We start from the raw sequence: 15,344 nt of genomic DNA, 5'->3' as shown, positions 1-15,344 counted from the left end.
CTATTAAGCTAATGTGTGCCCACATTGATAGAATTGTTTTGTTTTTTAGTATTTTACATAAACAGTTCTATACAGTTTTTAACACTTTAAAGAGGTCTTCTGCAGCAGATTTGCTCAATGCAATACACTGTTTGATTTCTTGAAAGCTGCTTTCATGGGTGTTGATTGTGGATCCAAGTAAAATGAAATCCTTGACAACTTCAATCTTTTCTCCGTTTATCATGATGTTGTTTACCGGTCCAGTTGGGAGGATTTTTGTTCTCTTCATGTTGAAGTATACTCCACACTGAAGGAAGCAGTCTTTGATCTTTGTCAGTTAATGCTTCAAGTCCTCAGATTTCAGCAAGCAAGCATATCGCAAGCTTTAATGAGTCTTCCTCCAAACCTGATGCCACATTCTTCTTCATATAGCCAGCTTCTCAGATTACCTGCTCAGCACAGACTGCATAAGATCTCTTTGAAGTGTCGAGAAGCAAAGATGTGACTTTGAGAACTAAGGTACGTCTGACTCAAGCCATGACATTTTCAATCGCCTCATATGCATGTGAAAGCTAGATAACAAATAAGGAAGGCCAAAGAAGAACTGATACCTTTGAATTATGCTGTCGGTGAAAAATACTGAATATACCACGAACTGCCAAAAGGGTGAACAAGTCTGTCTTGGATGAAATACAGTCCGAGTGCACCTTGGAAGTGAGATGGTAAGACTTCGCCTCACTTTGGACGTGTTATCAGGAGGACCCAGTCCCTGGAGAAGGACATCATGCTTGGTAAGGTAGAGGGTCAGCGAAAAAGAAGAAGACCCTCGGTGATTTGGACCGACACACTGGCTGCAACAATGGGATCAAACAGCAACAACTGTGAGGATGGAGCACGTCTTACTTATCTTGTGCTGCTATAACAGAAATATCACAAATTGGTGGCTTTAACAAAGAGAAGTATATTCTCTCACAGTCTAGAGTCTAGAAGTTCAAGTTCAAGGTGCCAGCTCCAAGGGAAGGATTCTCTCTCTGTCTCTCTGTTGGCTCTGGCAGAAGGTCTTGGCATCAATCTTGCCCTGAGTCTAACAGCTTCTCAGCACAGGGACCCCAAGTCCAAAGGATACACTCCAATCCAGGCTCTTCTTGCTTGGTGGTATTGAGGTCCCTCTCCTCTCTACTCCATTCTCTCTTTTATATCTCAAAAGAGATTGACTCATCATACAACCTAATCCTATAGACTGAGTCCTACCTCATTAACATAACTATCTCTAATCCTGCCTCATTAACATCACAGAGGTTAGGATTTACAATCCCTTAGGATAATTACATCAGATCACAAAATGGAGGACAACCACACAATACAGGGAATCATGGCCTAGCCAAGTTGACACACATTTTGGGGGGACACAATTCAACCCATAGCAGCGCAGGACAAGAAAGTGTTTCATTCTGTTGTACACTGGGTTGTTATGAGTCATATCTGACTCAACGGTACCTAACCATAACAGTAGTTTACATATCCTCCTGCAGCTTGCTTTTTTCACTCAACATTAAAACAAACAAACAAAAAAAAGCCATTGCCATCGAGTTGATTCCAACTCATAGCGACCCTATGGGACAGAGTAGAACTGCCTCATAGTTTCCAAGGAGCACTTGGTGGATTTGAACCTCTGACCCTCTTGGTTAGCAGCCGTAGCACTTAACCACTACACCACCAGAGTTTCCCACTCAACACATTAGGTTTACAGAAATTATCTGTGTTCCTACATGTGGAATCAGATCCAGTGTGCTCCTTTCAAGGGCTATATATTGTCACTTACTATCATATAAAAGGAGCCCCGGTGGTGTGGTGGTTAAGCGCTCGACTGCTAACTGAAAGGTCAGCAATTTGACCTCACCAGCCATTCCACCTGAGAAAGATGTGACAGTCTGCTTCCATAAAGATTACAGCCTTGGAAACTCTATGGGCCAGTTCTACTTTATCCTGTAGGGTCGCTATGAGTTGGAATCTGCTTGACGGGAACAGGTGTTTGGTTTCACTATCACATACAACTTATTCTCCCGTTCCCTTACAGGTAGACATTTAGGTTGTTTCTAAGTTTTGCTACAATGAACCTTTTTGTCATGTCTTCTTGTCCACAGTGTTTCTTTGAAGTATGTGCCCAAGAGGGAAGTGCTTGGTCAGAGTATAGGCATCTCCCACTTTGACACTGTCAGGTTGCTCTTCAAAGTGACTTACCACCTACAATTTCACAGCAATGTCTGCAAGTTGCCATTTCTCCACTCCTCCCTGACTTTCCTGCAGCAGGAGGCATGTTTCAATACGGTGACATTCACAGATTGTGTCTCTAGTTACAACCTACCTTTCTAGCTTCCCGCTAGTCTCCTTCCGGTAATGGAGATAAACAGATCTCCCATTCCATCAACAAATTTGCCTTCCCTATTTTATCTTTGGAGCCCTGGTAGCACAGTGTCTAAGAACTCAGTTGTTAACCAAAAAGTCAGCAGTTCAAACCCACCAGCCACTCGTGGAAACTGTATGGGACAGTTCTACTGTCTTATAAGGTCACTATGAGTCAGAATCAACTAGACAACAATGGGTTTGGTTTTTGGTTTTTATTCTTATCTTTATCCTAGCTCTTCTGCTCATAAAGCCCTGCCTTCTCACCTTCTCCACCCAAATATTATCGGCCACCATTCTCTATGTATCCTCAGCCTCTCCAACCTGTGGGAACTCTTCTTGACTCACAGCGATTAGTTTATTGTCTCCTACAGAACTTGCTATATTTGTTCTGCTATAAAGAACGCAGTATCTGCTGTATACTGAATATTTATACTATAGTTTTAAAGTATAGTTATTTGGGTGTCTGCTTTATCCCTCGCTAATCTTACCCACAATACATGAAATATAAGCATTAATTTTATTTATTATACAAGTACTACACAGCTAAATATGTGGCTTATGTGAAAACAAATTACTAAACCCATCTTTTCCCTCTTATACCTATCCTCCTTTATAATGATTACGATAGCACTCATTTTGAGTAGGTACATAAGACACCTGCCATTTCCTGGTTTTCAAAAAGGATTTTTTAATTCTTTTTTTTTTTTCGATCAACCTACTTCCATCCAAGTTTTTGTTTTGTGTTCAAATTTCCTATGAAAAAATAAAATGTATAAGCATAACGTTATGAACTAAATACTGAGAAGTATATCCTCTTTTATGGTGTGTGTACCTCTTGGCAACTACCATGTGCCAGGGAATTAAGAAAATAGTCAAGTAGGAATGGGATACTTACCTGACTTCATCAGACCTGCTAAAAGGTACAACATCTAGATTGACTACACATTCAAACTAGGCATTTAGTCCAAACTGAAGACAACCACCAATGAAGAAACATGAATAAGGGTACTACTAAAAATATCCTTTGTCCTATAAGAGATCTTCCTCAGGGGTTCAACCTTCAGTCAAAGATTGAACAGGCCCAAGGAACAAAACAAGACTAAAGGGGCACACCAGCCCTGGGGCAGAGACTGGATAGCAGGACAGAACAGGAAAGCTGGTAATAGGGAACCCAGGGTTGAAAAGGGAGAGTGTTCACATGTCGTGGGGTTGTTAACCAACGTCATAGAACAATGTGTGTAATAACTGATGAGAAATTAGTTTGTTTTGTAAACTTTCATGTAAAGTACAAAAAAAAAAAAAAAAGATCCTACCTCAAGAACAGTGGTTCTGAAGCTACTTCAATTTAGAATAACTGAGCTTACTCTAACCACAAAGTACCTAATTTCTTTCTCTAGTTATTACGATCATTTTTGAAGCCACAGATAAGTTTTAAACTAGTCCAGACAGTAACAAAACACCCTTTTCTTCCCTCTCCTCAACTTTAAGAATCATTATTCTCAAAATAGGAACCTTGGCGGCACAGTGGTTAAGTGCTCAACTGCTGAGAGGTCAGCAGTTCAAACCCACCAGCCACTCTGCAGGAGAGAGAGGTGGCAATCTCCTTCCGTAAAGATTTACAGCCTTGGAAACCCTATACAACAGTTCTACTCTGTCATATAGGGTCACTATGAGTTGGAATAGACTTGATGCCAATGGGTATTCTAAAAATAGGCCACAAAATTTGGGGGGAAAGTTAATTTGCTGGGGAGAGAAGGAAAAGAAGGGGAGGGGTGACAAAGATCAAACTAAGTACATTACTGTGAACTTCTTCATCCAGAGCCTTAACTTTCCCTTTCTTCTTAATGAGCTGGATTTTGCAGGCATTGGCTTCCCAATCTTTGTCATTGCCTCCATCAACTCCCACACCTAAATCATCAAGAGGTGAAAAAAGCAAGACAGAAACTGGTTATTACTTAGACTATCATTGTGAGGCAAAATCTTTAATTAAAAAAAATTACATTTTCATCTAATTCATTCATTTAGTACTGCAACATTTACCGTAACCCCTATTTCCTGCCAAGAACCATGATAGCTGCAAGAAATAAAAGTGAAAATAACTCAGTTCCTATCCTCAAATTTCTAACAGTCTCTTGGGAAGACACACAAGGAAAAAGTCACTACCAGACAGTGTGACTATTGTTGTTGTTGTTAGGTGCCATCGAGTCGGTTCCAACTCATAGCGACCCTATGCACAACAAAACGAAACACTGCCCAGTCCTGAGCCATCCTTACAATAATTGTTATGCTTGAGCTCCTTGTTACAGCCACTGTGTCAATCCACCTCGTTGAGGGTCTTCCTCTTTTCCGCTGACCCTGTACTCTGCCAAGCATGATGTCCTTCTTCAGGGACTGATCCCTCCTGACAACATGTCCAAAGTATGTAAGATGTAGTCTTGCCATTCTTGCTTCTAAGGAGCATTCTGGTTGTACTTCTTCCAAGACAGATTTGTTTGTTCTTTTGGCAGTCCATGGTATATTCAATATTCTTCTCCAACACCACAATTCAAAGGCGTCAATTCTTCTTCGGTCTCCATTATTCATCGTCCAGCTTCCATATGATGCAATTGAAAATACCATGGCTTGGGTCAGGCGCGCCTCAGTCTCCAAGGTGACATCTTTGCTCTTCAACACTCTAAAGAGGTCCTTTGCAGCAGATTTGCCCAACGCAATGCTTCTTTTGATTTCTTGACTGTTGCTTCCATGGTTGTTGATTGTGGATCCAAGTAAAATGAAATCCTTGACAACTTCAATCTTTTCTCCGTTTATCATGATGTTGCTCATTGGTCCAGTTGTGAGGATTTTTGTTTTCTTTATGTTGAGGTGTAATCCATACTGAAGGCTGTGGTCTTTGATCTTCATTAGTAAGGGCTTCAAGTCCTCTTCACTTTCAGCAAGCAAGGTGGTACCATCTGTATAACCCAGGTTGTTAATGAGTCTTCCTCCGATCTTGATGCCCCGTTCTTGTTCATATAGTCCAGCTTCTTGGATTATTTGCTCAGCATACAGATTGAATGGGTATGGTGAAAGAATACAACCCTGACACACACCTTTCCTGACTTTCAACCAATCAGTATCCCCTTGTTCTGTCCAAACAACTGCCTCTTGATCTATGTAAAGGTTTCTCATGGGCACAATTAAGTGTTCTGGAATTCCCATTCTTTGCAGTGTTATCCATAGTTTGTTATGATCTACACAGTCAAATGCCTTTGCGTAGTCAATAAAACACAGGTAAACATCCTTCTGGTATTCTCTGCTTTCAGCCAGGATCCATCTGACATCAGCCATGATATATATCCCTGGTTCCACATCCTCTTCAGAAACCGGGCTGAATTTCTGGCAGTTCCCTGTCGATATATTGCTGCAGCTGTTTTTGAATGATCTTCAGCAAAATTTTGCTTGCATGTGATATTAATGATATTGTTCTATAATTTCCACATTCGGTTGGATCACCTTTCTTGGGAATAGGCATAAATATGGCTCTCTTGTAGTCAGTTGGCCAGGAAGCTGTCTTCCATATTTCTTGGCATAGACGAGTGAGCACCTCCAGTGCTGCATCTGTTTGTTGAAACATCTCATTTGATATTCCATCAATTCCTAGAGCCTTGTTTTTCACTAATGCCTTCAGAGCAGCTTGGACTTCTTTCTTCAGTACCATCGGTTCCTGATCATATGCCACCTCTTGAAATGGTTGAACATCAACTAATCCTAGTCTGTTTTAGTGTGGAAGCTCAGCTGAAACCTGTCCTCCATGGGTGACCCTACTGGTATCTGAATACTGGTGGCACGGCTTCCAGCATCACAGCAACACGTAAGCCCCCACAGTACGACAAACTGACAGACACGTGGGGTTTTTTTTTTTTTTTTTGAGTGTGACTTTAGGTATAATAAAAGTACTACAGGTTACAACTAGAGTACGATAGAGAAACAAAGAAGATGGGCATCCACCTCAGAAGGAAGACAAGAAGGAAATGCCAAGAAACACATATCTGGAAAGTGTATTTAAGTTCCTAAGGAATTTGAAAAAGTTGCCCTGAAGGTACTGGAAAAGCACTGAAGAGCTCCAAGCAGAGAAGTGATATGACGAAATATTTTCTCAGAAAACTCTCTTTGGAAACAATGGAGAAAATGGACTGGAGGGGGAGACACAGGAGGAAAGCAGCTGTCAGAGGTTACAGCCATAGGAAAGCAAAAAAGGAAGAGGGCTTGAACTAAACTGTGGTAATGAGGATTCAGAAGGTGGGTCAAGTCTGGGATATCGCCTTGGGAGTGGGGTGAGAACTCAAGTATATTCAGTTCAATCCTGAGCAAAAAGTTGAAGATATCATGGTCTATGTATAAAGGAATTTCTAGGAGGCAGATGGAAATACAGATCTACCTACAGCTTGGGAAATACATTTGGTTTAGAGGTAGAGGTTGCAAGTTACCAACATATAGGAAGCTAATGAAGTCAGAGCTCACCCACGAAAATACAAAAAAAAAAAGAAATTCTAAAAGAAAATTCAGGGCTAGGAAAGAATTTCGAAGAACATTAATGTTTAAGCAATATGAGGAAGAACAGGAGCTCCCAAAGCAGAGACAAAAGAATTAATCAGCATCTTAGAAGAGGATATGTGTTGTCAGAGAAATTAAGTAAGAGAGAATTTTAATAACAAAGGGACGGTTAACAGCACCCATTACCGAGGAAAGTCAAAAAAGATAGATGCCCTTTACATCTGGCAATGTTAAGGGTGCAGAGAAGAGTGTACATAGCACGCCTGTGACAGCGACCCTTAGTACGGCCTGCTTGCAAGGTTAGCCTGCTTGCAAGGTTAGCCCCCGGCTGGTGTCCGGGACTTGGATTTCAGCTAGGGGTTTACTGCACCCGAACTGTTTGTGCAAACACTGCGATTTATGCTGCGCATCTGCTTTCCTGCTGGAACTTGGGAATTCTGGTACATGCTAGACAGAGGTGTCTATGTGACTAGGCCCAATAAAAACCTTGGATACTGAATCAATAACGAGCTTCCATGTAGACGATACTTCACGTAAGTTATTACAACTCGTTGCTCAGTGAATTAAGCACATTCTGTGTGACTCCACTGGGAGAAGATTCTTGGAAGCTTGTTTGTGGTTTCTTCCAGCCTTTGTCCCACAAGCCTTTTCCCTTAGCTGATTCTGCTCTGCATTCTTCTGCTGTAAAAACTCAAAGTTGGGAGCACAACTATATACAGAGTCTTGTGAGTCCTCCTACCAAATTACCAAACCTGGGAGCAGTCTTGGGAACCCCCAACACAGTTAAGGCAAGGAGCTAGAGTAGAACACAAAGTTGGCAAAAACTTATTTCTTATTTGTTTGTCATTTATTTAAGACAGAAGAGTTTTAGTTAAGTTTATATGCCAAAATCATGGAATCTGTGAAGAAAAAGTAAAGATACAGGAAAGAAAAAAGATAATTCATAGAGTAAAGACCTTGAGAGCTTTCTTTTGCCATGAAAATGCCCAGATGATTTATGTTTTTATAGTAATATTTTTAATAAAGGAAGAATAAAATCTCCATAAGAAGCAACACTCTATGTGAACAATAACACTGTTGAAATTATGTAAACAAACCCTTTTAACATGCTAAAACACAACAACTCTTCAGATTTTACAATTATCAGAAACAAAACAGGAATTACTCAAGAATCTAAACTGTCTCCTAAAAAAATAAATAAATTTACATTTAAAAACCATGCAAAACTCCTAATATTTTTTGAAAGGAAATACCAGCAGAATCATATCCTCTGTACTCCAGTCTCTGCAGGCCTTTGATCAGGGTCTCCAGGATTTCTCGTCTTGTCCGGGGAACATGGTAGTTTAAGTAAGCAAATATACCTGCAAATAAACAAATACTTAATGGGAAATTCTGATTCAACTATGAAAATACAAATCCTCACCGACAGAACTGTGTCCAGGGTACAAAAAAATGTGAGGCGGAGTTACGTCCTTAAGAAAGACAGAAATCCTCACTTCAAACCGTTTAAAGGCAGGGAGCTTTCTTTCAAAGCAACAGAAGGCTGACCACTAATCTTCCTTCACTGCCATTTACACAAGTCAAATTCAATACAGAGTTAACCAATCAACAAACTTCTGGATTGTATCCTAGCAACTCAGCAGTATGTTTTAAAGGAAAGTGTTTTCCGAAATAAAGAAGCCTAGGTGGCACAAGTGGTTTGTGGCTGGCTGCTAACTGAAAGGTTGGCTCCATGAAAAGAAAGGCCTGGTGAACTGTTTCCATAAAGATCACAGCCAAGAAAACCTGATGGAGCAGTTCTACTCTGTAACACAGGGGGTCATCAGGAGTCAGGGGTTGGTTCGAAGGCAACTAACAACAACATTTTCTGAAATAGATATTTTAAGTAACATAAGGGCCCTATAAAATTATATAAATGGAATAAAAAATGACCATACTATCAATAATCTTTAGGAATAAATAACTTCTAAATATCAGTGATGTGAAGAATACTCAAAAGCTAAAGACTTTAAAAAAATAAATGACTAAAAAGATCTATCATCATCCTAAAAGAAAATGCCTTGAACCATCTGTTCATCAGATACTAGCAAAAGAGTCAGATTATTTCCTCCCTCTGACGTTTGAGGACGTCTACAGTTACCTCCAGCTTCATGTTCTACGATGTCTGGGGATTCTTCTCTGATCGCTTTAGAACCACTGCTGATGAATCTGATACCGTTACTTTTTAATACCACTGTTACTGACTGTACCTCCCTTTTGGGCCTCGTTTCTTTGTTACAATGTTCTGCCACGATTTTGTTATACATGCAATTTTATCTAAAACCCCAAACCAAACCTACTGCCATGGAGTCCATTCCCACCGGCTCATTTGCATCCACCAAATTAAAACTGCAAACCTAGTGAATGGGTCCTATTATTTTCAGAGTATATTTTTAAGAATCAATAAAGGCATTGATCAGGGCCACATTAGATAGATCCTTACAGAATGGGAGAAAATGTGGATCAGAACTCAAACTCTTAAGAAAGTCTAGATGTACTGGACCAATTGAGACTAGACAACCCCCTGAGATACACTTTAAACCTTCCAAAAAACCCTTTGCCATCAAGTCAGAACTGCCCCTTAAGGTTTCCAAGGCTATAATCTTTACAGAAGTAGACTGCCACATCTTTCTCCCGTGGTGCAGCTAGTGGATTTGAACCGCCGCCTTTTGGTTAGCAGTGGAGTGCAGGGCTCCTTACTTTAAACCTTTAACCAAAATTATCCCTTGAAGTCATCTTTTAGCTAAATAATAGACTGGATCATAAAATAAGGAATATCACCCACGAGTGATAAGCTTCTTACAAAAAATCAACTAGAAGACCAAATGGTCAAAAATTACTCTACAGCAAAGAAGAGGGCAGGTAAACTAGAGTACTGGAAATGGTACGACCAAAACAGAATGAATGAGAATAATGAAAAATGTAACTGATATCAGTGAAAAAACTGTGCAGAAATTGTTAAATGGGAACTTAATTTGTTGTGTAAACTCTTAAACAAAATAAAATCTTTTTTAAAAAAATCAATAGAAGCAAAATAATATATAAAATATAAGGACACTTGTCTATAAAATCGGTAATAGTATTAGGCACATGTATACAGACCAAAGTTTATTAACCTTATTAGGGCCGGTAGGGAAGGAAAAGGGGGGAGGGGGAGTTACTGCTTATGGAGTACTGAGTTTTGGTTTACAGTAACAGAAAAACCACATTAATTAAGGGTAGGGTTGCACAGCCAATTAATGTAATTGCTGTCAATAAGTTGTACACCTATAAAAAAAACTTAATTGGCAAAAGTTATGTGATAGATTTATTTACCACAATGACAAAAAAAAAAAAAAAGAGGGAGAGAGAGAAACTAACTCCTGAGGCTGCTTATAGACAACCAAACATCTCATGGAATTTGGTTCCCTGGTTTGGTAAAAGGTCACGGTTTCATGGGACAATCTCAGTTAATTGGCCTAACATCCTGTTTAGTGCTTTTGTTCGACCTCCTAGTTTGATTGCGTAGTGCCTGATGTCTCAAAAGCTTGCGAGTGACCATTCAAGGTACAAAAATTAGTCTCTCTTCCCCTGGAGCAAGAGAGGAAGAAGGCGATCAGTAACAGGAGGAAGAAATGTAATGTGTAGGTAACCCCTCCGTGAACAACTGCCCTCTTTGGAATGAGACCAGAAGAACTGGATTCCATTACTGAATGTTTTGATCAAAGATCCTATATAAGAATCCTGATCAAAAGGGGTAAGTTGCAGAACAGAATTTCAAATTCTCATAGATTCCAGACTTTCTGGAGCCATGGACACTAGATGAACCCCTCAAACTACTGCCCTGAGAAAATATTTAAACCTTAAACCAAAAATATCCCCTGAAGTCTTCTTTGGAGCCCTGGTGGCACAGTGGCTAAGAGCTTGGCTACTAACCAAAAGGTCAGCAATTCAAATCCACCAGCCGCTCCTTGGAAACCCCATGGGGCAGCTCTACTCTGTTCTATAGGGTCACTATGTGTCAGGCAACAGGTTTAGTTTTGGTTTTGAAGTCTTCTTTAAACCAAATAGTTTAGTTTAACGAGTAAGAAATGTCTGCTTCGAGCGTTGAGCTCTTTTAAGATCTACCTATATGGGATCAAACTGACAAAAGCAACTTGAAAGACTTGATGAGAAACTTCGGCAGCAGTGAGTTTATGTTAATGGTGGAAGGACAACTCAAAAAATGTGGGTGAGAATGGTTGCACAACTCAAAGCACTTATGATCACCTTGCTTAACAAAATATAAGAAAAGACCAGAATGATAGACTTGACTCAGTTACAATCAACCTAGTTTCAAGTAAGTGGCTGTAAATTGGGCTCAAGCATAACAACCATTATGAGGATGGCACAGGACCGACCAGACAGTATTTTGTTTTACTGTACACAGGGCCGCTAGGAGTTGGAACCAATCTGACAGCACCTAACAACAACAGTTTCCAGTAAAGACTGTTAAACCTTATTGAAATCAAAACTGAATATAACTCAACTCAGTAATTACATTATTGAAGTTCCTATGCTTGGTTGAATTTATGGCCTTATGAATAAATAACTTCTTACATATTTTTTCATGTACATGTAAAAATTGTTGAATTGGTGTATTTCTCCTGTGCATGTTCTCAATAACAAAAAATAATTTTTTAAATCACAATAGTATTTTTGCACCTAAAAAGATAATAATGTCCTAATATCATCTAGTACAATATTCACATTCAAATTTTCCCTATCATCCCTCCAAAATGCCTTCTACAGCTAGTTTGTTCATTTATGATCTAATCAAGATCACTGCCATACCTTGAAGTCTCTTTGAATTCAGAACGGTCTCCCTCACTGCCCCTTCTCCAAGATTCTTACCTTCTGGCTAAGTCTTAATTGCTTCCACTTGGTGTGGTTTAGTCAGTTCCCCTACTCCTTGTATCTCCCATAAACTGGAAGACAGATCTAAAGGCTTGATTAAGTTAAGGTTAAAATTTTGGGGCAAGACACCCTTTCACAAGCATGTATTTTATGTATACATGTATTTCATTTTATGTATACATGTATTTCATATTGTCCGGTAATTTCCTATTAGTGATTCATTACCAGTTTAAGGTACAAACAGATCACTGAGCCTATGATATTCTGAAGACATCTTCAGAATACTTTCTAAAGCTTTGGAAATTGATGGCATTGATTCTAAGATATTCATGTTTTCTTTTTTTGTGGCCCAAATAAAAAATGTGCATTTCCCAATCATGGCACCTTAGATTCAATGAAATACCATTATATCTAATTCCAATTCAAAACTTACCTTTTCTTTGGAAAAAAAAGCAGTCTATTATACACATCAGTAATTATTAGTGTCACTTTTTGGTTCTCTACTGGAACAAAGAAAAGAAGCAGAGGAATTGAGGAAGCATAAGAAGTAGTGACACTTCTCCTGAAACAACCAGGCAGGAAATGACAAGGATGAAGGACACACGTAGAACAAGTTCCTAAGATGAACAAAATAGAGCTAGTAGAAGGAAGAAACAGGATCAGCCTAAGTCATCCCTGGCTGGGAAAAGAAAAAACCCGTTGCCATCAAGTCGATTCCAACTCACAGCGACCCTATAGGACAGAGTAGAACTGCCCCATAGAGTTTCTAAGGAGCACCTGGTGGATTCTAACTGCCAACCTTTTGGTTAGCAGCCATAGCACTTAACCACTATGCCAACAGGGAAGATAAAAAGAGAATCAATTTGTAAATTTTACAGACCAACCCCGACAGCACTATTGGCCCAAGACAGTGCACCGGCTGGGACAGAACTGGGACTAGAGGGTTACCCATAACCTTGGGGTGGCTGGGAACATACAACTGCAGCAAATAACCAGGCAATCAGCCAGGCAGGGCATGTTCCCAAGTTAGGCATTCAAAACTCAAAATGGTACTGATCAGAGATGAAATCACTACTACCAACCCCTATTTTCAGGTCTTCAACTTGACTTATCATCTTATTGTGCCTCCATTCATCAATCTGTAACATATGCTATCATAAGATCTCTCTCAAGCTGCAGTAATTCTCTACCGGTGGGCATTACTTCCTCAGCATAAAAGTCCTGCCCCATCATCTGGAGCACTGCTGGTCTAACTCAGATACTAGAGCTCAGAGCTCTCTAGTGTCTGAATCCTGCCTCATTCCACCTGTGGTGTATAACATGGCAATGCACAAAGACTGTGCTATCAGCTACTCCGTGTACACTTATCTTGTTCCCTCCAATCAGACAGCAAATTCCTGGTAGGCAATTCCCTTGTTTTAGCCATCTCTCCAAAGGGCAGAGTGCCAAGTACAGCGAAACCTGTAAGAACCAGAACTCGACGGGACTGCCTTCCTTTTCCGGGTCTCACAGTTTTCTGCCTTTGACAGGCTCCAGTCTTACCACTTCTCTGTTGCTCTGTATTAGTGGAAAATATTTGAGTTTTCCTTCTCTGTCAGGTTTCCGCCTTACACAGTTTCCAGGTTTCCCATGTTTTACTGTACTAGTTCCTTATTTATTCTTTACAGCCTGTTTCTTCAGCAGTAAAACTGGGTCTAGCACAATTCACACACTGTGGAATGGGGATGTTGGCTGTGTGAAAACTCTCACTTAGTCTCCACCCTAAAAGTCTCACTCTTATCTGAACCTTTTCTAAACTAGAGCTGATCTTTTCTTTTCTAATACTTTTGATCCTCTTTTTTTCTGGAACAAGATGATGAAATAACCTGTGACCAGAATGCCAGGTGCTTGGCTCGGCACACACACCTTATCATTCAGTACAAGTTAAACACAAAATGAAGCATCCTGGGGATTAACCAGCTTGAAAATTCACTACTTCGTAGGAGCAAACTAAATAATGTGTTTTGTGAAACAACTCTAGCAACTAGACAAAACCAAAGTATAACTGCTTTAAAAGTCAGCTCTATGACAATAATTTCATCAGGTTATTTACAGGTGTTTCTGCTTTTGTGCAGGGTTTTCTTTTAATCTAAATTTAAACATGCTGCTCGTTTTCAGAAGCTTGAATTAGCATAAATTTAAATACAAGAAAAATATACACTAATGACTATACCTCTGCTCAGTTCCGCATTGCAAAAGGCTACAAAGATTGTTCCCCAGATAACTTTAATTCTATCACAATCATACTACCTTTAAAAAAAAGTTCCTTCTTCCAGAGGGTAAGGTCAGTCGTAAATTTCAATTACAACCTAAGAATGCAATTCTTTTACCGACAATGGCAAATTAATACCACTTTCAGAGCATATCAGTTATGTAAGATATTATTCTGACAGTCCCTTTCCTTAACACTTTCAGGAAATAATAAAACGACTAAGTCCCAAAACATGGAGTAAAAGGGCCTAACTTTATTTTTTAACTATTCTAAAAAAGGAATTGATTAAATGGAGGCCAATATTTTTCATACCTATTACTTCAAATGGGTGCACATGCAAGTAATAAACGATGTATAATCTATGTCACGGTCATTTCCGGGCCTCCTCCAACGGGAAAATCAGGTCTTAGAACCAAGCCCATTCACCAAGTTATTGATTAGCACTGGTTTCTGTAGAGACGGGATGGCAGGAAGTAAGACAACGTATAATGCCATTGTCTTAGCTCTAGCTATGACTCTATTTGCTATTGAACCAGTGGGAAAGAAATTAAAAATAAATTTTCAAGTTGTAAGGTAAATTCTAAAAGAACATAACGTAAATTCCAGAGACCTCGCCCGCTGTTCCACAGGCGCCTCACTTACCTGGTGGTCCCTCTTAAGGCTCCCCGCTTCACACCCCAGTTACCTCAGCCCTCTCCGCTTTTCCAATACAGATGTCGTCTCCCTTCTTGGTTCCCTTCGCGCAAAGCCGTCCCCGTCGAGCCCCCAGATCTCCTCTAGGGCCCCCTCTCAAGTGTCCTCCTCGGGGCCCCCACCGCCTTCCTCCCGCACGCAGAGGCCGACCACCACCCCGATACCTGCAGCCACCGGGGGATGCCCCGGCCCATCACCCGGACTTGGTCCCTCAACACCCCCGCTACCGCCCTCTCCTCGGGCCTCGGCGGCACCCACACCGATTCCCGCACCGCTCCGCAACACGCCCCCCGGTCCCCTTACCGCACATGATGCAGGAGGCACGGTCCGCAGAGCGAGAGGCGGGCGGCTGCAGAGGCCGGAAGCGCACACAGGAAGCTCTGCGGCGATCTGTGGGATTGGAAGCCCGGGTGGCGCCGACAAGACTCCCTCCGGGGATGCGACGGCGCAGGCAGCGACAGACCCCTCGGGCTCCCGGGTTTGACCAGCAACCGCCGCCGTGCCCCGCCCCTCGGCTCGCACCGCGCCGCCGCAGCCGCTGCCGCCGGCACGGCCCATTGGGCCACGT

The 15,344-nt window shown here is 40.9% G+C and overlaps 1 protein-coding gene across 1 annotated transcript in view; it reads right to left on the bottom strand.

Moving 5' to 3' along the window:
- GFPT1 (glutamine--fructose-6-phosphate transaminase 1) overlaps window positions 1–15,344 on the bottom strand; it is a 58,205-nt gene extending 42,861 nt beyond the window's left edge. The window contains exons 1-3 of the mRNA XM_049856414.1: window positions 15,080–15,344; window positions 8,172–8,279; window positions 4,186–4,293 (exon numbers count right to left, since the gene is read on the bottom strand). Coding sequence (XP_049712371.1) covers window positions 4,186–4,293; window positions 8,172–8,279; window positions 15,080–15,086 — 223 coding nt within the window. The 5' untranslated portion in view covers window positions 15,087–15,344. The remainder of the gene's footprint in view (window positions 1–4,185; window positions 4,294–8,171; window positions 8,280–15,079) is intronic.

The sequence above is a fragment of the Elephas maximus genome, chromosome 17, assembly GCF_024166365.1.
Source record: "Elephas maximus indicus isolate mEleMax1 chromosome 17, mEleMax1 primary haplotype, whole genome shotgun sequence".
Classification (NCBI taxonomy): Eukaryota; Metazoa; Chordata; class Mammalia; order Proboscidea; family Elephantidae; genus Elephas; species Elephas maximus.
This window is presented reverse-complemented; position numbering and strand designations above follow the sequence as displayed.